General features: G+C 33.1%; 1 protein-coding gene across 1 annotated transcript in view; it reads right to left on the reverse strand.

Annotated features, from left to right (window-relative positions):
- GRID2 (glutamate ionotropic receptor delta type subunit 2) overlaps positions 1 to 24,546 on the reverse strand; it is a 1,450,102-nt gene that overhangs the window by 1,139,758 nt on the left and 285,798 nt on the right. Inside the window, exon 2 of the mRNA XM_043572183.1 lies at positions 14,776 to 14,931. Within this exon, the coding sequence (XP_043428118.1) occupies positions 14,776 to 14,931 (156 nt within the window). The remainder of the gene's footprint in view (positions 1 to 14,775; positions 14,932 to 24,546) is intronic.

Genomic DNA, 24,546 nt, shown 5'->3' on the forward strand with positions numbered 1-24,546 from the left:
CAAACAGCTGTTGCAGAAGGAAGGGAAGAAGGAGCAACAGTGGCAGCAGCAGCAGCACAGCAAAAAGAAAAAACAACAACCACTTTGGTGGGAAAAAAAAGTGGAGAGTCTGTGTCCTCAAGATAGGATATCCTCACTAGAGTAGCAGGAGAGGTGGGATATCTGTTTCATTTTGCAAGATATTTAGAGAGGCATTTGTAATTGTTATGCTAAGGTTTAACCTACTGGAACAATGATAACTCAAACAGGGTAGGCTTTTATATGATAGAGGTGAGTTTCTCTCACATGTAGCAGTCCTCCCAGGGCAGGTCTACTCTACATGGGAGCCAGGTTCCTCCTATCTTGTTGCTCTGAAACTCTCCAGTGTGTTGTTCTCATAGGCATGGTCAAAGCTGGGTCACAGCTCACTAAAAGCGGTAGAGAGTGTTAGTCCAGAGCAAGTAGCTTGTCTTTATATTGGAAATGACTTGTAAATTGCCCATACTTCCACACCGATTCCATTGGCCTTCAATGTAACTGTAAGGAAAGCTGGGAAATGTAGTCCTATTTGGAGCGGCCATCGACCTAGCTAAAACTGTGCTATTGCGGAAGAGAAGAATCTATTTTAAACAACTTAAACAGTGGCTGAGAAGTTTATTCATATTATAACAGATAATAGCATTAATCCACATAAATTGTTGACAGTGAAGAGAAAAAGTTTAAGTAACTAGCAGGTTCACTGGCTCTTTTCTCAAGCTTGATGACAAGGTTTCCACAAACAAGCATAAAATAACACAAGCTGCATCTGTACTGTTTTGAAACAGGTGCCTGCCTGAATACAAGTGCTAGGGCTAAAATTCAAATAAAGGACTTCATTTTCAAAACAAATTTGTAAAAACAAGGCAGGGCCTGAAGACATAACTGCAAGTACTCGCCAGACAACTTACAGATACTCACAAAGATAAGGTATGTACACAAAGGGAAATCAGGTATTCATGTGATCCTGAAAGGGCAGAATTTCAGTTGCTGATACTGTTACCAGAACTTGGTGCACACTAGGCTTCCCTCAGATATCGACATCACGTTTCCCTTTCACCTTTCTAGTGTCTGCTCAAAAGTCATGTCAGAAAGCTCCTTTACACTTTACATTTAAAGTGACACTCCACCTTCAGCAGGTCTATGCTAATTATGCTGCTTCATTTTTTAAACTTTTTCATACCAACTCTTGATCCTGAAGTTGTGTGTATTACTTGTTCCCTCAACTAAAACATACATTCCTGGAAAGCAGGATTTTGTGTATTTTCCACTATACTATGAGTTGTTAGAATAATTCCTGGCTCATACTAAACATTCAGTAAATATTTGCTGAATTAATTGAGCGAATAAACTGATCAGCAACATGGCAAGGTTGCAACAAAGCTGAGATGATGCTAAATTACTGCAAATGGACTTTTATATATGCTACCACATATTAGAGTCACACTGAGCATGCAGGGGACAAACAAGTATATCCAGCAGTGGGTGAAGGAAGAAAAACAGATGTAGAGAACTATCAGCCCTCCTCAAAATCCTCTAACAACTTCACCTTCACTGACAATTGAGGATTTTATAACTTCTTGTACTTTATATCATGATGTTTATGTCCATGTTAACGTTATTTATGTCTGTCACTTGCTAAACATATGATTCTTGAAGCTAGAAACCACACTGATACATCTTGGTATCTCTTTCAGTACTTAGTACTTTGCAAATTATAAGCTCGCAATATCTACTTAGATGAAAGAATAAATTAATCAATAATTAACCAACAATGGATGCTGATTTGCACAGATTGCATAGCAGTTTTTTATTCAGATAAACAAATTCCAATGACTACTTGTGAATAATCAGACCAATAAAAAATGCTTTTAACTTAAAATATTAACTATCTCACTTAAAGAGGAAAAAAAGAGATCATAATCACAGACTATGCATATAAAAGAAACTCAATACACAATGCCATTATTCTTTACCTACTTCTGTCCAACTCAGTTAGGAAATAATCAATGTTTTCATGTAAGAGCACAGTGCCATGACAGAGTTATTGCACACAATGTTAAATGTGTAGTAAAAATCCATTGAGGGCACTAGTTAATGTATATGCATAACACTTTTTTATATTATAAAAAATTGGATGCTTATCTCTTTCTTTAAAATAAAAGGCAATTACTCTTTTTAGATGTGAAATAATTATTTTTTTTAAATACCACTTGCTCTTAAAACATAGTAGATGTTTTGTGCCTTTGAAGCAGCATCTTTGAGCTCAAATCATTCTCAGTACTTTTGCTGGATTTTAAAAGAAATTCTAAGATGTTGCTATATGAAGTCTGATGTCCTTATTAATGTCCTTTTTAGTGTTTAATTTTACTCGCTGAGTCATGATTTTCTCCATACTGAGTTTACCATTCTACCACTGGTTTTGGAAAAAGGTGACCTTGAAGCTGGGAACAGGATAATGACCTTGACAGAGATAAGTAAACATTTCTGTCCTTGTAGGCCTGATGTTTTCTTTCTCAGTATATCCCCACCCCAGATCACATTTTTTTACAGTCACCAAGATGTATTTTTGAACATGCCTGCTTCTTTGATTAGATCTTTTCTCTTTGGAGCAGAAAGCATGACTTGCTATTTTTTCCCTTTATTTCTTCTTTACCTTCTCCCTCAACTCACCGTCCCTGGTGATAAATCATCTCACTTTCTACTGAACTTGCTATTTTCTATGGAATTATTACCTAGTAATTATGTTACCTATGCACATATATTTAATCTCTTTGGTAGGTTAAAGCTCCTTTAAAATGCAGAATGCTCTGAAGTTACCTCTATATTCACCAGTTCTACTTCACTATCATGAACTGGGATGCTGAATAACATTACATAAATGAAATAAAAGATCTTATGGGGGTGCCTGGGTGGCTCAGTGGGTCAAGCATCCAACTTTGGCTCAGGTCATGATCCCACAGTTCATGAGTTTAAGCCCCACTTGGGCTCTGTGCTGACAGCTCAGAGCCTGGAGCCTGCTTCAGATTCTGTGTCTCCCTCTCTTTCTGCCCCCCTCCCCCTGCTTTTGCTCGCTCTTTCTCTCTCTCTCTCAAAAATAAATAAACTTTAAAAATAATTTTAATAAATGATCTTATAATGCAGCTCCTGCTTTTATGGGCCTCTTCTACTTTTCCTCCTATTCTGTTGCCTGCTATTTGACCATTTGCTATCCAATCCTATATATTAAACCATGGGTCTAGGAAATAAAGAGATAAAATGCAAAAACAGTTCTGTAACTGGTTATGTTCCTTTTATTGCTCTTTAAAGTTACTAGATAACCAAAAAATCTTGGCTGTGCAATTTGTCCAACAATAAAATATGCTTCCTCCCCCCCGCTCCCTCCCAGCTACTTAATAAGGAGTGTAGTTTTCACAGTAAAGCAGTCCTACAAGAACAGAATAAATAAAAGGTATAGGGGAAAAATTTTCCATAGCAAATGGAGTAAGATATTCAAGAATTTGTAAGCATTCACCAACTTCTTTAAACAAAGTAGTGGATTTTCAAACAAAGACATTTTAAAATATGTAACTTCCATAAAATTGGTTCCATTTGCCATAATATTTTAAGTAAATAATCATGTTTCCTTAAAGAGTGGTCATCAACCATGCTCTGGGGTGGCTATCCAGAGATCAGCCCTGTTTCTGGTCTGACTAGTGCTTTTCTGAAGGGACACTGCTACTGAACATCCCTAACATCAAGTTGGCCTTTGTTGAACTGTTAAAATACCTATGGACATGAAGATTTCAACTTGTAGTACTAAGTCTGAGTAAAACAATCCAACAAATCATAGCACTTCTTGATTAGACTGCACGGGTCATTAAATCATTAAGAATGAACTAAGATTAACTTTTCTACACAGGCAGTACAGTGCAGTGGTTAATAATGATTACACTTAAAATCCCAGTAGGAAAAAAGAGCACACTTGAAATAGGGTAATTTGAGAAGGGTTTACTTTTCGAAAGGGTGAATGACACAGGTGTGGTTGGGATGTAGCAGGAAAATAAGGGCTAATATAAGAGTTCAGAACTAGTAGCAGTGAAGTGGTAACGAGTCCTGGTCCAAAGGATAGAGAGGAGAGGAGTTTGTGGGGTTCTGAATGAGAGTGATGCAGAGCAGAATGCCTTTAGAAAAAGCACGAATTTTTGTTTAAGGTACAGAGCCAACCCAAGATGATCTCAAACAGGAGACAAACTGAATACCTTCTCCTCATTCTCCCTCCCACTAACAACATGCCTGAAATCCCCAAACAGAAGATTTACATGGAAACCAGTGTTCTAGGCACTATTCTAAAGGCTTCAGGTACGATACATTGCCTAATCTAGCGACACTTCAGTTTCTTCATCTGCAAATGCTAATAAGAATAGTAACTACTGTATGGTTTACAAGGCAGTACAAAGATTAGGGGAAAAAAAGAAGCAGCACTTTAACAGTTCATGGGATATAGTAAGTTATAAGGAAATGTTACTTCTCATTAGTGGACTTTTCAAAGCAGGCTCTTTTGTCAGAATGTACAGCAAACATAAAAGCCACAAAATGATTCTTTCCAAGTTTTAGATATTAATATATCTCTCTACATTACTCTGTATCGAAAGGCTAAAAAATTAAGTAAAATTCTTTCTTTGATTTGTTTCATTGTATTTCATTTCATTTTCCTTAGAATAATACTTACATTAAAGACCCAAATGTTTCTATAACTATATTCAAAATTAGAGTTACAGAAATGTGAATTTCAAATCCAAGAAAGATCCAGGAATGACATCTCCATACTCGGATGTCAGTGAAACTTCAGGATACGCTAGTCTTTCTTTGGGAACATACTCCAAAGGGAAAAACTAAAGCAGATTTGGATTTAAAAACAAAAACAAAAACAAAAACAAACAAAAACAAAAACAAACAAAAAAACACCTCATGAGTAGTACTGTTATCCAGCAAATAATGACTTTGAGGATGAAAATAAACATTTGTGAAGCAACAGATTAAAACTTGAGAATTCAAAAATAATACCCCCCCCAAACACAGCAAGCCCATGCCTCCAAATGGTTTTCCCATATGCAGTAGGATGGAATGCTATTTACTCTTGGCATCGTTGGCTACTTTGCAACCTCAAATCTTGACATAAATGTAACTTTTTGTATCTTCCATTATTTATCAAAAATAAGCTCCTGATTTTAAATCACTCACATGCACGCATGCACACACACATATACACACACACACAGAGACACAAACCCTACATCTTATAGACAGCACTATTTTCCACTGGGGGGGGAAAGGAACTATTTGCTTGCTTACTTCTTTTTTTATATCTTTCTTATTAGATTTTAATTCTTTGGATGGTTCAGTTAAATTTGTCTCATTTGCTTGTATAAACTTCTAATCTAGTGCACAGTCAGTGCATTAAGTATCTTACACATGAGTGAACAATTGTGATTTTGATTTTTGAAAGAACAACAAATTGTTCTTGGTGATTCATAATTTCCTGCCAGTTGGTCAACCCTTCTCATATTAAACTTTAACCAATTTCCAAAGAAAGGAAGTATAAACTGGTGATTCATTCTTTGCTCTCATGGAGTCCTGGCCTGAACTTTGTATAAAGAATGATGGAGGCCTGACATCAAACCTTCCCTGTCCTATTTTAACAAACATAGTATATAAAACTTTAAAATTAAAAAAAATAAAAAATTACCCTTTGAAAAACATGAATCAACACTGAAAGAATGATCAAAAGAGTGACTGGTAAATTTATGATATATACTATATATGTCATTTATATATATTATTTCATATGTATATATGAAATTCAAAACAGAATAAAAAGATTAAATCGCTAACTCCATACAATAAAAGTTATTGACAAATCGATGTAACAGAATGAAAACAAGATTTGGAAGCAGGTAAAATGAAGCTGATATGACAGTTTCTTATTCTTTGACCAGTAAGAATGTGTCTTTTTGTTTTTAATCCCCTAGTTACTTTCTATCACCTAAGACCTCTACATTTGCTCAGTTATAATAATATGAATAAGCATTCAGGACTATCTCAAACTATTGTTTAACTTTTGTAAGTGCTAATTCAAAAGTAAAGTACAAAAATTATTATTGAATATTTAAAGTCATTCTATTAAAAATAGTCTCTGTAACAGTATTGTTTCTAACTTCAATTTGCATAACTTTTTCCCCCCAAACATAACATATTATAAGAAAATATTTATTTTCCACTTTGGAACATATTTCTCATTTATAATAGACATTATAAACCATTTTAATGTTTTCTATGTTTTAAGTCTTTTCTATGTTTGAAAATATATCTTACAAAATGAGTTTAGCCAATCTTACCATCATATTGTATTAGTCTACCAAAGACCAAAAAGCAAATATGTTTTGAAATGATGCATGAATTCCTGAGAAAATAACATACCATGTGTTATTGAAGAATAGTACTAAGAATTCAAAGAAACCAATAATCAGCTTTTTACAGTTAATATTTGCCCGTGTATAGCTGAAATGAAAATGTGTAGAATGTAGAAAGATAACCTTTTAAACAATAATTTCAAAAATAAACTCAAAACACCAGAGATGATGCATCTCTCAAAGCATAAAGCTTTCCTTGAATTCATTTCTATATCCGACTTTCACATATATTGCTCTTCTACAACATTATGCCTTTCTACCACTGAATCCTATTTAGTTATGACTCAGTGCCTTATTTACTTCACTGATTGTATTAAGCCCACACAAATCATCCGAAAGCTTTAATTTGGTCTCCACAGGCTTTCTTTACTTCCCAGAAATGGTAACAAGGTATTTTAAATCCTCCCAACCCTAAGTACACATGTTGCAACATCACTACTATTTGCCAAATAAATAACACTACAAATATAATTCTCAGCTTCCTTTGCTGACTAGCAGAACTACCCCAGGAAGAAAGAAAAAAAGCAGAAGCATTCAATTTCTATATTTTTACAACCCCAGAATTCAGGATCTTGATAAGTAAAAACTCAGTTGGAAAAAATAAAAAAAAGATGCTGACTAGGCAGATAATAAGCCTACTATGATCAGTGGTATCCATGGGAACCACTAATACATTCGGTAGAGGATGTGTATTGAAGGTAAGGTCACAGAGCAATAGAAATTTGCTGATGGACACATGCAATGACACTAAATCATCATGTACTCCAATATTTTTAATATGCATGTGGATTACTGGAGAAACCCACATACCATAATTACAACCCCATAAAATCATCTTATAACAATCAAATAATCATCATAATCCCATGGAGTATGTATTTAGCCCTCTTCCACAAATGAAGAAACTGAGGCTCAGAGACATTAGGTGTGCTTAAGATCCCAAAGATGGTAAGAAATGGAGCAGAATTCATATCAAGGCAGGTATATTTGATTCCATGACCCATGCACTTAATTTTGTTTCCCAAGCAGAATAAATGGCATTAAATTTAAGACATATACTCAATGAAATGCAGATATACTGAGTGTATCCAGTACAATATGGAGAATAAAGGATTCAAAGGGGGTTAAATGAGGAGTTTAAAAAGAGTACTATAGTGGCCGTGCAAAAGGAAGAGAAACACATATAGTTTAGGACCTAATACATGATTAAAGAATAAATAAAAAGGTCAATATAACCATATAAAACTATACAGTGCATCCAAGGGAGAGCACAGCCTTTTTAATAGCTCAAGGCTGAATGCTTATAGGAACCCCAAAAGTACTTGCTACTTCATTCTTTTCTTTTCCTGGAATATTCAATTCCTTAGTGTACATTGGCTTTGTGTGTGTTCCTTTTAAAAAGGGTGTTTCAATGATAATTCTTTTGAAAATAACAAGGAAGTTCAACAAAATACTGCAGGAGTACTAAAAAACTACACATAGTACAATTCCCATAAACCTCACGCAACACTGGCCAAGGACATGCAAAAATGGGTGTCAAATATTAAAATAATTAAAAGGTTATTTTTTGTTCTAGAATTAAGCAAATAGACTAGATCATTTGAAACTTTGATATCAAAAATACTGTTAATAGTTTTAAAAATCTGAATACAGTAAAGTCATCTTAAATGTGAACTTAAACTATTTTTATGACTACACAATGGACTCTCATAACAACTATAGGATGTAGGTAAGTGTGGCTTTTACTCTAATAAACCATATATTCAGAGTTACTTTAAGACATAGAGGTGAATCTTTTATCAAATCAGTATCATAAAAGACCAAGGAAAAACTGAATTATGCTGCTACAATCATGCACTATTATCTACAGAGACTGAAAGAGAAGGAAGAGGTCTGTTATTATTATGTGAAAAATATTTGGTAGGAAGAAAGAACAGTGAGCCAATGATCAAAGAATATACTTGTGCTAAACACAGCTTTTATAAAAAGTTGAAGATTCTTCTAAATAAAACAAGTCCAGAGCAGCACAGACTGCTAAAATACTATATTTTATGAGGCAACTTACACAAGAGTACACATTTGTAGATACGAAGGTAAAAGACCTCAAAGCAAAAAGGCTACAAAATTGTGATATAGAGGTCTATAAACATCTGAACTTCAGTCTATCCACAGTATTAGAGACCTGTTACTTTATGAGCATGATATTGAATGAGATAAGGGAAAGGCTTACTAATATAGGAGAAGAGCAATAAATCACAGAAAACAAAGATTAATCCATATAATTTATATCTTCTTTAATATTAATTAAAAATAATGAATTTCCTTAAGAAAGGTATTTCCTCTCTTTTCTGAAAAATAATATTTTCAAAAAGGTATAACGCCTTGTTCCTTTTTACTATTAAATAATTTAAAACCCACATTACAAGCAGAAGGCATAATGACTGTTCATGCTCTAAAAGTCCACAGCCCTTCCCAAGTACATTTTTAAAACTTCCTATGATCATAACGCTAAGTCCTCTATTTCCTTTGTAATCTCCTATTGTGGCTGGCCAAATCTTGGAAGAGTACTAGGCATTATAAAGTACTTGGATAGATTGATTTGACTGAGTACTCTCAAAATTAGATTCCAAACATATCTTAATTTAATTCTTCTTGATGGGCAATTCTTCATTGGAAAGGGTTAGTGTGAGATGCTTAAAAGAATGTATGCTGGTATTATCCCTAATGTATATAGAATTGTTTATACTTTAATACCACATTGATGATGGGTACTAAAGACCACATGATAGGAAGATTCTGATTCCAGATCGTTTTGACCAGTCCTTAGAATGTGGCAGGTAGAAAGGAAAGTGATCCTAGACCTGGCAGCAGATTGCTAAATATCCCAAGAGTCAAGGAGGTAAGAAGACGGTCCAGAGAGCCACTGAATGGATATCCAATATCCCTTCTGCTATGTGGGTATCTGGAAATGGCCAGTGAGTTCCATCACCTCTTCCTTTCAACTCTTTGCACAAATGGCTGGGCACCAGTTACACTGAGCACTGGACCTAGAGACTGGGATTCAAAGCACAGCACTTGCCTTGATGTGGGTAGGAAAGGAGGAATGGAAAAATGAATGAGCAAAATTATACCTACATGACGTTCAGGTTTTATTTCTTGGCCCCCTGGATCTATCAATTCTCAAGTTCAGTTTATTGTCACGTAATTCAGAAAATAAGCTGGAATTGAAGCTGTCAAAATTGGTCCACGAAAACACAGGCTGACAAGACATACACACTGCAGACTTATACTAGGAAAGTTGCAGAATCCAATCTAAACATTTCCGAATTAGCAGATTTTTTTTTATCACAGTAAAGATGTCCTATTAAAGCTGAGAGGAATATAAATTATGAGACTAAGCCTTGGAATAAAGCATCAAATAGAACAGCCACATAAATCATTCTTTTACATTTACGTACTCTTTGAACAAGACTACCCAGATTTAGCCTATGGCACCAGAAATATTCACAGTGAATGGTGATATTTTCTGGAGAAGCACATTTTCCTAGTTAGATTTCCTTACACTGTTTTTGCCTCTACTGCTCTCCTGTTTTCCCTTTTACACACGATACAGATGCATGTGTCTCTTACATATAACTGTAAAGAAATAAGTCTAATTTCATAAACTATAAATAAAAGCACCACATTGTTTTACACTTAAAATAATTTTGTTTTGGAAGATGTATGAAGCAAATTTAACTGAAATCATTACTGTATTAAAATAAGATGTCTACTTTTTATGAGAGACTTTTTTTTGGAGCAATCAATATTCATGTTGGGTATACAAAGGAGTAAGTCGAAGGTGGACCAGACTGAGACTTAGATGATGAGCAATCTTAACTATTACTGATTTTTATATGAAAAACAGCTTTTATAACTATATTATTTATAATGGTTTACAACAAAGCACACGGAAGAATAATTATGGTATGTGCCTCCTTTTCTTTCAAATAGAATCATCTGTGATTCTAAAGCATAATTCTGCCCTTAAACTCTTTTCACTATATATTTCATTTTTAGGTGTTTTTCTAATAAGAGCAAATATTTCAAAAGTTTTTAATTGAATCTTGCCATTCAATACCAACACATGGTCCTTTATATTCTTGCTGATACATCCAATGGATGCAAGAATTATGCATGAATTTTTACGTCTACATTTCAACTTCCTATGTGAACATTTTTACAAATGCATTCCCTTTACTTTCTCCTGGCCTTGTTTTCTTATAAGTCCCGATTTTTCTTGGAGCAAAGTGGTGTTGGTCTCAACTAGAAGCCGACAATACAAATAATTGCTATTGCTTTCGGTAGAGAAAAGCAGTGTCTTTCACACCACACCGTTGTGTATCTATGTTTTATCCAGTTTATAGATGACAGAAAGGAAACAATCTATAAGAGAGGAGTAGGGAAAGTAATCTAGCAACAGCTGCACTGATCCAGGTCAATTGAATCTGCAAAAGACCCTTTCTGGATTCTGGTGAGAGCAATGAGTCCCTTGGGTCACAGTGAATAGTTGGCTGAGATATTTAATTTATTTTGAAGTAAGCCATAGAAAAAAACTAGGGGGCAATTTCAGCAACGTGCAGCATCTCTAAAGAGAAACTAAATAATTATCATTTCTAGAATCTTAAATTTCTAAATCTGGAAATGTGTCCTAAAGAGTCATGAAACATTTCGTCCATAGAGAATAAACTAATCTTAAAAAAATACATCATTTATGTTTGATTTTTCGTTATTTATAGATGAGAAGACCAAGGATGAAAGAACAAGAGTGATTTATAGAATCAGCTGGTATTGTTCAACTCGATTGGAAGATTTTTACTATTCCATGCTATCTGAAACCTATGAACGTTAATAGTATGTATCAAAACATATAAATCTGCCAGAACTTTACATTTTCCAAAATACTTAGTGAAGTCTTATAATGCATTGTGTGCTCTCTCTCTCACGTACATGTGGTTAACAGATATAGCAAGGAAAATATTAGGCTAGTGGTCAGAAGGTCTTGGTTTAGTCTCTTGCTACACACCTGCGGTATGTAGGAGAATTACTTGAACACACTACTCTCAATTCCTTCATATATTTAGGAAAAACATTCAACTAGGTGTATATCATTTTCCACCTCTATAATTTTTGAGGTTTTCAAAAATACACCATACAATTTTTTTCTTTTGTGTATCTTCTTTAGAGAATAAGCTTTACCCCAGCTACCAATAAGCCTACCTATTCCACACCCAAAAAATGATAAAAATAATCCTGAGTTAAGGTGTGAAAAATTCTTTGCCCCTAGTAAACATCCCATGACTCAACAGACAAAAGATGAATAATAGCTTATCAACAAATATATTCAAAATATATTCAAAATATTATCAATAAATATATTCAAAAAAAGGAAAAAGAATTATTAAAATAGGTTGTTTGATTCCAGATTATTTTTCTAAAAACAGGAATTTTTTTTCTACTGTTCATTTATCTACAAGTGCTGAGACTGTTACAGGATAATGATAAAGATAATCAATATAATCATTGATCTCCAGAGAAAGAAATATTGATCCTGTGTTACAACCAAGATATTGTCATTTGGGAACTCACTGTAAAAACAACTATTAAATATTTATTATTAAAAATAATTATTACTATGCAAAAATTTACTCTAACCAGAGCTACAAAGAAGCATTATAATGGTATCAATATTGTAATTCTGTTTATGTGTTAACAGGCTGTTTATCTTTAAATCTTTCTCTCATTAAATGCTTATAGAAGAAAGATAAATTAAAAAATTAAATTTGTAAAAATAAAGATCATCTCTTAAATGCAGCTGGTTGGAGGAAATTCTCACACTAAAATAAAATGAGCATTTCAGATTTGTTTCCTGATGAACTTCTAAAAACTTCATGTATAAACAGTCAGTAATACTTATATCATTGAATCTGTTATCCTTTCTTGGAATTTAAAAAAACAAATAAGCTAATTTAAGACCCTTTATGTTATATATTTTAATGGCATCACAGCAAATATATGATCATAGAAAAACTGGACATCCTTAATGGCACAATTGAGGTTTTATCCTAAATCACTTGCTCAAAACATTTGAGAAAATACCCCTTTGATTATTTCTTGTTCTCTTTCAGTTGAATATTTTCCTCCTTTTTTCAAACTAATAAATTATGGAAAGAGCTCTAGAAAGAATTATTTTTATTTGTAAAATTAGCCAAGATCTTTCTTGATACTGAATGGGGAAGCAAATTAACTCCAAAGCTTCCTAGAACTTATTTCAAGTTCATTACGCAGAACAGACGATCAAAATAACTGGTCCAGAACATCCTGTTACCATCAGAAAACATCAGGCAAACTCTCAACCTCTTTCTTCTTTCTTGACAAATATCTAGTGGTCTCTGTCTCCAGAACTTAAAACTTATTTCCTCTCTCAATTTGCTTTCAGTATCACAAATTCGTCATGTCACAGTAGTTCTTTTGAGGGATGTTTCTGCTTCCAGAACTGAGCTGGCAGCAGAACGGCTACACAAAGTAATATGTGAACAGATTCACTGTGGTATTTTAAAAAATTGTCTTTGCTTTTCAAATTGGAGTCTCTAAAAAAGGTGTGAGGGACATATTTATTCACACTTTGTAATTCTCTTCTACCACTGTGTTGTCTTTGTATCTTTATCTCCACACTTTTCAAAGTGCTTTTTTTTAAACGAATTGATACATTAGCCTGTCTTCAAAGTTAATTTACAATTATTAATATGTAATCAGAAGACAGATACAAAAATAAATAAGTCCTCATTTTTTATCTACCCTCATTGCAGTCACTAAAACTAATAGTTGAATGAATAATACTCTTTTTCATTATTGGATTTTCCGCATGTTGTGCTTTATTATTTTACTTATTGCTTTATGAATTGTAATATTAGTTTTTACATGTTTCAATAGAAAATTTATCAGCACATCCATTTTTGTTGGCACCAAATTCCCAGAATTCTCATTTTAAAATATAAATGACTAGATGTTTTCATTAATCTTTTTAAATTGATATTTACTTACTAAACATTAGAATTCCATATTATTATAAGCATCATATTCTTTGCAAAATAATATTTTAGTAAAACACTTCTGTTCATTTCATTAAAATATTTTCTTCACTCCATCAAATTATTAAGAAGGAAAATCCACTAGATCACTAATCATTCTACCTAATCTCTTACTGACACAAGTAAACATAAATAAATTTCGATAGTAGTCAATGCTACTGATCAAAAGCATAGTCCAATAAAGGTTCCCTGAACATCATGTAGGTGCAACGTTAGAGGAAAATGACAATTTTTTGAAAATACTTATATTTATTTTCCTTACCCTTTCAATATTTGTCTTTAAAAAGTTTCCTGTCAAACTCTACCACTCTTAATATTCCGTCCATCTTTACTTCTGTCAAATCCTCTTTAAGTTTCTTAATGAAACAAGTGCTTTATTTGATTAAATTTTGTGTTGGTATCTTTAGTCTAATTATATTATCACAATAAAATGTAAACTAGGTCAGCAACAAATTAGTTTCATGAACAAGTAATGCTTTGCCAATCAAGAGGCTATTTCATTAGAATAACAACATCAAAAATAAAATTCTATTACTCTTAGATATCTTTCGATCAAAACCTTCATTCATACAAATGATCATCTCAGTATAATAAAAATAATTTGTATTTGTATGATTTGTCCCTATGAAAAATTTTAATGCACCCAAGTATACAGAAAGAATGGAGACAAATGATTTAATATTTGGCACACTATAGAGAGTAAAAAATGTATATGTTAGGATCCCAAAGCGAAGTCTTTGATTTGTATTTAGTGCCTACCAGTCAGTTTTCTTTCCGCCAATGCATTTGTCATGAGGACACCTGAAATGTCATTCCATGCTGTAACAACACTCAAGGTGGCCATTATATCAAAAAAGTCAAAACTAAAACTTTGGATAGAAAGTCATACTTTTAAGTAATGTTTACTTTACACTGAAATCATAAAATGCTGTAAAGCTTTTACTGCAAATATTTATATGCATTTTCACATATACTTCAATTAAACAAAAACTTTCCATACTCTGTCCTTTCAGAAGTGGAATTCAGTCTTGATATCTACAAAACAGCACCCTCAAAGAAAAGCAATGCAGCAAAGATGCAAAAATGACATCCATGTTGATTTGTAAACAAATCTAGTTGCCATCTGAATTGAACCAAAAAACAAACAAAATAAAAACTGGACTGCTGATAGGCCTTACCTTCTTGAACTGCTTGAAAAGGGTTGTTGCCATCGACAAATGTCACTGAAAATGTGATTTTCTCAGTCTGTAAGATCTCTTCATTCTGGTTGAGGTCACCAACCGCTGTGCGAAACACCTCATCATCCTTTTTGGCAGATTCATCAAAAATTGCTCCTACAAAGAACAACATGAATGTCATTAAACAACAACATGAATATTCTGTCATGCTCTCTGTATATATGCCAGGGACTTATATATTTGAAAAAATGTATACCTTCACTTAAAGCATGCATTTTATTTATTACTGAAGTACACTATATTGGAAGCAGTATGGTAGCTAAGCAGGAATATGTAGTTACTGCTTCCAAATGGAAATTATGAATAGCACATCAAAGTGTTATTTCAGGCAAAGCTTTGGTGAGACAATATAAGAAGTCCCAAAAGTTTTGCAGGACAAAGTGGCTGATACATTAGGTGTCTCATATCATGGTATCTTTAGGAATTCATAGCTTTAAGAATATTTTTCTGAACAATAGGAGATAAAATCAGGAAACTTTCTGAGAGCCATTCACACAAGCATACAGGAATCAAACTTCTATTGTGATCTTAATTTATTTTTCATTTTTCTTTTTCTTTTTTTTTATTTTGAATAAAGATATTAGTATCTTTTACAACATGAATTCAGTAACATTAGACAAGTACAAATCTCTGACCAAAGACAATTTGAGAAATACTTCCTAAGAACTAACATAAATCCTAATGGATAATTATAGCCTTTTTCACATAAATACAATAATAATGATGATAAGAATTGTGGCTAACTTGATTGACTGTAACAGGGAATTGGCTAAACACATCAGTTCTAGAAGTAAACTGATTTCAAATTCTGACTGTCATTTGTTAAGCATATGACCCTGAACAAGGGATTCAAATTTTAAAACCCATAATCATCATCTGTAAAATCTAATGACAATACCTATTTGTAAGGGTTATTAACTGCATTAAATGAGATTATCCATGTAAAATGTAAATAAATTGTGCTAACTGAATGGTAAATTTTCACTAAACACTAGGTTTTAATTTTAATTTTAAATTATTTTTAATTTATGTTTATTTTTTGAGAGAGAGAAAGAGCTTGCAAGTGTGAGTGGGGAAAGGATAGAGAGAGGGGGACAGAGGCTTGGAAGCAGGCTCTGTGCTGACAGCAGAGTCCCGATTGGGGGCTGGGACTCATGAATGGCAAGATCATTAACTGAGCCAAAGTCTGATGCCTAAATGACTGAGCCACCGAGGTGCTCCCATTTTATTTTTAATTACTGTAATCCAAACAGTGCTTAATATTTTCTATTAATATTTTTCTATATTACAGAATCTCATTTAATCCTTAAAATAATTATGTGGTATGTATACTGTCACACACACATAGAGTTATGAAAATTAAGGTTCAGTGCAAGGAATACGCCAAAGGAATAAGGGCCAGAGTAGAGTCCTTGACTGCTTGACTCCAATGTCTTTGCTCTAAGTCACCATGGGATACTGCCTTTTAGGATTATACCCGTAAGAAATAAAAGTATTTTTATGAGGATCCTGACCTTACTACAAATCTGGGAGATTCTTTCCCATCTGGCTATGCATCCTTTATTTTTATTCATTGTGATCCTGTTAGTGCTAGGAGCACATTTTTAAATTGTTTATTTTGAAATTATTGGGCCAATGTATTTTTTGCCTTTTTGAGTGAACTAAATGAATTTCCCCCTGGAAAAAAAAAAAGACATACACCTCAGGATCAATAACATGATAAAGGAATGACTACACATACATATCCACATACATATCCAAATAATATTTCTTGTAGTATGTAAATACATCAATAAAATTATGTATATTAAAATGTCTTTTTCCCATATGTAAACACAATATGGGTTTTATGTACACACATACAGAGAGATAAACACAGACTATAAGGACACAAACATGCATATACATGTTTATATACATACACACATACACGCATATGTATATATAGAAACATACAGAAACAGACATTTTACATCAGCTACTCCTGTTGATTTTATGCATTTGTGACTAAAGCCCAAAAACCTTCTAGTAAAAGACAGATCATGATATTAAACATGCATTATTAGACTCAATACATGATAAAGCAAGTCTGAAACTATGTCCATTTCTGACAAGTGTGGCAGGTTACTTTTGCTGTCTTCACCTTAAGTGGCCTCATGATGGGGTGGAAATTATTAATTTTCACCAGAGAAGGCAGAGTGTCTAACAGGCTTTTTGTGTGAACCTAGCTTTCTCTTGTCACTGCTCTTTTACATTTGCATGGATTGTACTAACTTTTATCAGCCTCTTCAAACCCTTGCTTTCTACCTCCTAAAATATATTCTAAATGCATGCTAAGAGTATGAGAAAGGATGAAGAATTTTTTAATTGATACATAAAGTACTCACTAATTATATATATGATATATATATTACCCAGAATATTAATATTTTATTAATATAATCAAGCATAATAAATATTATAGATGTTAGCCTTTGACCTAGCCTATAATTTCTGAATCAGATTGAAATCTACTTTAGAAATTATTTCTGTGAAATTATTTAGGCAATAAATGTTAGATTTATCTTGCTGATTTTAAACATCATTCAGAAGACTCATTTTAATCTATGATAATTGTTATGAGAATCTAGATTAATCATCACATTGAAAATTTAATATGATCAGACTCAGATACACAAATTTCTTTAACAGTTTGTTAGAAAGTGTGATATAAATGTACTATATAATTGGAGCTGAAATATCCAATTCATTTTAAAGCAGATAGTCTAAATGGCTACTCACAAACAAGTGATGTATGTTTATATAAAGACACTTCACCTTGTCATGGATTCTAAATGGGTCTTTAAAAAGAAGAGTTTCTAATCAACCTTGTTTTAAAATGGGTAATACTACTGACTTCTGCCAAGTATTGGTAACACATTTTAATAGGAGCATTTTACTGTTACCTGACAGAACACTCAAGACTGCCTTAAATATTAAGCCTGGCTTCATAAATGGCAGAAACCCACAGAAATGATAGCAAATTAGTCAATTCCGTGCTGAATTAAGATACACTGAAAGGAAATGCAGAAAACAAGCAGTTCATCTTTCTGCAAACAGCAAAAAGTACACAGAAGAAACGTTTCATGTTACTGCACACAGCATAACCAAAGAACAGGAAATCCTAGCAACATTTCAAATCCAGTTATTTATTTACTCTTTTTCTTCAGCTATAAAATCTCATCTTTTTACCAGAGTACATGCAGCACTTTGTATTAAACACAAGTATTCTGAAAACAGCCCAGTGAGTTCCACATGTAGAATCTCATGAAAGAAGGTTCTTACTTATTTCATGCACTTGCAAGAGTACAGCAATTCCATGTCTTTAACCCTTGTATCAAAACACACACATTATCAGTGTAATCCAATCTCAAGCATCTTAGATTTACTTATTTAAAAAAATTTAAAGTTCCTTGAATGCAACATTCATAACTATACTGTTATCATGATGACCCAGCATCTAGTTTTTCCCCAGCAACTTCTATTAGCCTTTTTTTTTTCATTGTCAGTTTTAACTTACAACCTTGAGGTAAAAAGAATATTCAACTTATTGTCAAGATGAAATAATTCTTCCACTACTTACACACGCATGCACATACACACAGTTTGAGCAACTTCACATTGGTCAAACTGGAAGGAAGAACAACCAAGCAATAAAGCAGACTATAGACACCTCCTAAAATTTGTAATCAGTCATTTCCATTCTTAGGGATTAATTATGATATGTTCCTTCTTTGAGGGGGAAAAGGGCTTTACTGATCCTTATACAAAAGAATGACATATACGGGCAAGAACACATACATGTTTTTAAATACAAACATTATGTTTACTTGTCTTCTTATATCTTAGTAAAGAATAATCATTTATAATAATGTTAAAAATATGCCGATATCATTTGTTTTTACTTGTTGTGAAGGGCGATCTGTACAAGTCAGTATTTTATGCCATAAAATCATTTTACACAGATTCATATTTGCAAATATGCCTGGTAATAAAACCTTTATAAGAAGTTACTAATCTGACCAACTCAGTAATTCTCAAAAACATTAGATGCTTAAGAAACATTAAGCTTAGAAGTATTTTTACCTTCATATCTTTATTCATGGTGTTGCCTCCATCATGGATGTATATATGTTTTGTCTCATTAGCAAAATATAATTTCATGGGTCACAGAAACTATTTGTATACTTTGAGTATGTAAAAGGGAACCTGGATATATTAGATGTTCAAGAAACAGTAACATATTAACCTTCCTTTATGTTTAGTTAGACATAATATTGTAAAATAAGAGAGATTCAAAGACAGAAGAAAAATATGACTTACAACTAACTCTAAATCAAAACAAAAGTAGATTTGCTAATGTACTTGCATGTGAATTTATTTTCATGGACATTATTGTGACTCCAGAATATCCAAATTATTCAGCGAGGTATTAAGCATACACTTATATTTTTAGTTTCAATATTTAATTATTTTTCCTTATACCTATATGAGGCAAGTGGAGGAAACATTGTTTAGCTGATAATGGAGGAAAGAAAATATCTTCATCTAGCTCAGAATTTCCTCAAAAATATTGAGAAATGATTTGATACATGTCTTGAAGGAATTTTCTATAGAATCAGTAAGATTATTGGAAGATTTACATATCACATTTTATATAACTAGCATACCAAATAATTTTAAAATAAATGATTCTAAAAATTGAAAACAAATATTAATGTATCTACATTATCCTTACATGATCAATTTAGATTTAAAACTGTAGTATATAAAAAAATATGTATGAAATAATTGCCTAAAATATCAGAATTGCAAGTAAAATCAGAGATGGCTCCTTTTTTTTCAATCATGAAGTTTAAAATCTTCACTTATTTATTTTGCCTAATAAATATAAATTCTTTATGTTATGTAGTTTAAAAAAAGAATAAATTTTTCAAAGGTGCTTTATGAAATGAATTTTTATTTTTCTCTGAAGCAACATAATAGATTCTCTTGGTTTCTCTCTTTGTACATTTTTTCCTCTTCTCTTTTTTTCTTTCCATACATTCATGCAACTACCCATCCACCCATTAAATAATCAACACAGAGATAATCTTCAAAGTCAAGCCTCATTGTTTCTTAAGAAATAATTTGCTGATATAACAGCTGAAATCTATTACATGTTGAATCAGACCATAGCAAAATTAAGATGCCTTGATAAGATGACCATAGAAGTGCACACTGAGATTTCATAGACGCACAGTTGAAAAAAATTAGAGATGGTACACACAAATTCCACTTCTTCAGAAAATGTAGTGAAAATATTTTAAGTGATTTGAACAAAATTACACAGCAAAAAGTTAGATGGGATGAAAACAGGAATTTAGTTTTTTCTGGTTTCAAGTTTGAAGCTATTTCTTCCATATCATGCTTTTTTATTTCATTTCAAGCATTTACTTTCTGAAAAACATATACATACACACAATGTCAGATATATGTCTGTATGTATTAACATGTACATATACACAATATCAAATATACGTATGTATATATAATTGTATATGTACATTCAATTACCAGTATTACATCTGGTGATTAACATATCACATTCATTTACTATAAGCCCTGAAGTATTAAAAATTGAAGAACGAGAGCAAAACTTGAACATAGGAATATTTTTACATAAATGCATTGGATTTGCCTTAGAGGCATCAACAATTTAACTTAGGAAGTTAAATAAAGATAAAAAGCAAAATTCTCTGTTTTGGGACAATTTATTGGTCACAGTAGAATTTACAGTTCTGCAGAGCTATTCAGAATTACTAATTCATCATAAATCTTCACTATTTTAGATGCTACTATTCACAAGTAAGGTTTTCTCTTTAAGTCTAATAATACACTCTGCATACACATAGTTGTATGTTGTGCAGATATCCATATAAGAGATCTTTAGGGACATCTGGGTGGTTCAGTTGGTTAAGTGTCTTATTCTTGATTTCAGCTCAGGTCATGATCCCAGGGTTGTGGGATCCAGCCCTGCATTGGGCTCTGTCCTGGTAGCACAGAGTCTGCTTGGGGTTATCTCTCTCCCTCTACCTCCCTGCCCCCACTCACACGCATGGGTTTTCCCTCTCTCTCAATAAATAAATAGACATTTAAAAAAAATATCTTTAACTTTGCTTACATCTACTAATGGTATCCCCAATAGGTCAGTGGAGACTGTACATACATTTCAAAAGGAGCACAATCAAAGACATTATAAATACCTCAAAAAACAGATTTCTCCTTTTTTTCACCCTCCACTTATATTGCTCTCAGTTGGAAGAAACAAGGTCAAACATTCTACTCGACAACAAGAAAAATTACCAGAATTGTGACCAAATGAAATAAACATTTTCTATACCATCTGGCATCTTTACTTGAGCATATAGGCTACTATTTCAGTGGGATACTGTTACAATGAAGGTAGTGTGTGTACGTGTGTGTGTGTGTGTGTGTGTGTGTGTGTGCATGTGTATATGTACATATAAAGCTATTTTCCCAGACAATAATAATTACATTGAGATATCCTCCACGAATTAATTCTGTATTACAAATGTGGTCTGCAGCCCCTTATTCAATAGAAAATTTCCTCATATGTTCTATGCTAATGTCTTGATAGTCATGCACAGGGTTTTCAGAACCTTTCTCCTTTTACCAAGAGGTGTATTTTCCCCAGCTCACCCTATCTTACCCTTCACACTCTAAGAAAGTAAACGGAAACAATAACTCTCACTGTTGGAAAGGAAGTACTGGATATACACCAAATTCATGACAATTAGCAAATATTATTCTTAATCAGAGACAATTTTACTCTGCTGTGTTTCTGTCAAGTTTATAATAATTGAAATAATAACACTGAACTCAATTAACATGTGTTAGTAATAAGCACTGTACTAAGTGGTTAGCTGGGATTATATCATTTAGTTTTGATGAAAAAGTATTGATGGAAAATGAGGCTTAGATTAAGTAATCTTCCCGAGACCCAAAGCACGTGATGACTGACAGAATTCACAGTTCTCAGTTTCAACACCTTCCTAAAAAAAACTACAGGTTTATATATGGCAATATATTCATTATCATAAATTTCTATATTACCAAGTGATAGGAACATTTTTGTTTTTATAACTATCACAATGAAATTTTATTTGTAAGTTAAAATTCTGAAATAGGTTTTAATATTTTTTTGGAGAATTTTTTAAGTTTATTTATTTGTTGAGAGAGAGAAAGAGAGAGAGGGTGGGGTAGGGGCAGAGAAGTGGGGGGAGAGAGACAGAGAATCTCAAGCAGACTCTGCACTGGCAGCACACAGCCCAATGTGGGTCTTGAACTTATGAACCTTGAGATCATGACTTGAGTTGAAACCAAGTCAGATGCTTAACCAGGTGCCCCTGTTGGGAGAATTTTTTATTAATGATGACTAGCATATAAAAGTATTCAAATAGTATTTTGCATAATTTTCATAGGTACAATATTTAGCACAACGAGTTAAACTATAATATTTAAAGAGTAGTTTAGCCAAAGTATTTACACATTTTTTTCTCAAACTTTATGTTTAATTTTTCTTTTTCAATAACCTCATACTAACAAGAAATTAAATTGGGGTAAATTTCTAAACATTAGGTTAAATGAAAATTTTCGTAGTTACTTTAGAGTAATGTTAAGTGGGTTCCAGTAACGTATGCACTTTGATATGTTCCTAAATGCAGGGTTCATAACAAATCTCTAGCCTTTCATTTCTTAAAGACTTAGAATATTTTTTTTCACTTTAGTGACTAATGACCCTAACAATGACAATGCCAGAGTCATTGACTTTATGTATTAAAGGCCTTTAATAATTTACTAGGATCTGTAATATTCAAATTGTGATCAGGTATAGAAACTAACTGCTTCATTATCTCCCAGTGTCTAATGCTTACTTAGCACTTTGTTCTTAGAGTTCAAAGTACATTATAATATTAACTTCCACTTTACCCATCATAATTATGTAGTTTATAGGTGAGCATCATTCTTGTTTTAAAGATAGATAATCAGGTTCAAAGAGAATATTGCCAAGATCACAGAGGAAGTTAGATATAGTGTAGTAAGAAAAAATTGCAAAGAGATAAAATTCAATGCAGATTATTAAAACGATCACACATAAATACTGGAAGGCATATTATACATTTTGAAATATTTTTTAAAAAATTTTTTACATTCATTTATTTTTGAGAGGCAGAGAGACAGAGCATAAGTAGGGAGGGGCAGAGAGAGAAGGAGACAGAATCCAAAGCAGGCTCCAGGCTCTGAGCTGTCAGCACAGAGCCTGACGCAGGGCTCAAACTCACACACCATGAGATCATGACCTGAGCCAAAGTCCGACGCTCAACCAACTGAGCCACCCCAGTGCCCCTGAAATATTTTTATATTGCAGATATCTTTAAATTTTCTTTTTTTTCCAAAATATTATGATAACGTGACTTAAGATGAGAAGAGCAAATCATAGACTAAAAAGCCAAAATTTCAATGACTGTCTCTTGAGATTTCAGACAAGGGCATTTTTGTTAGAATTTAAGTTGTAACATTGCATCAAAGTGTGAGCTAAGTCGAATTCATGAAGAGGTTCTTCATTATAATATGGCCTTTTACTCAGCCCAACTCTCCAATGACACTGAATTCATATTTCATTTGGAATGTTTGTAAAGTTATACAGAAACCCAAAGCACATTTGAACTGATAATAGTTTCACTTGAATATCTGACTTTGCAGTATGCTTTCCAGAAGTCTGTGGGACAAAAGGAAATACAGGCTGCTTAAGGAAAAGATAATCTGGATAATCCATGTGGAGAATAATAGGAATCTAATCTTTAAAATAATCACTTTGTGTTGGAACACAGATCCTCTCTAAAAAGCTTATGCATTTTTTTTCTAAGTCTGGGGGCTTGGGGACTATATATATCCCAAATCAGTTCTTCTAATAAGAATTATTTGTAATTTTTACAAGAGTATTAGACATTGAAAGATCGGTAATCAATTCTTTATAAAAATAGCACTATTTACAGAGGATTCTGGGAGGACAATGAAGTAGGAAGCATCAGGAATTTATTTCCCTAACTAGACAACAACTGCATTGGTAGATTCTGTCTGAGGTAATAACTATTTTGGAAGTTTGAAATCTATTGAAGGATTGTAACTTGTAACTTCCAGAGAAAGGCTTAGAGGTTAAATTGTGGTTAATTTTGGTCAATTTCAGCCCTTAGTACAGTTAACAGCTACACACCTTCTACCCCTCAGCCATCTGGCAGGCAGCTGTAGGCCTTTCCAGGAGCACCTAGCACATAGTTTGTAGGAGCCAGGGTGCGCAAAAAGAATTCTGTCCTCTAAATACAGGGGATCTGTGCTGTAGCACAAATGGCTGATTCTGCTTCTGATCTTAGAGGTATAGAAAAAGAAACAGGAAACCAGCATTGCTGCATTCTTCCCCCTCTACTCCTTCCCTTTGTTGCAAACCACCATCCCCCACCATGGCTGGAGTTATTTCCAGAAGATTTAAAGAGCCAGTACTCTTATTTTCCCCCTTCATTTTCCTATTTTTCTCCTTTGGGAGCCAGACATTACCAACCAGGATATTCAACAGCAGCTATATACACAGATAAATTACAAAGTCAATGTACA

Source organism: Prionailurus bengalensis, chromosome B1 (assembly GCF_016509475.1).
Source record: "Prionailurus bengalensis isolate Pbe53 chromosome B1, Fcat_Pben_1.1_paternal_pri, whole genome shotgun sequence".
NCBI classification, from domain to species: domain Eukaryota; kingdom Metazoa; phylum Chordata; class Mammalia; order Carnivora; family Felidae; genus Prionailurus; species Prionailurus bengalensis.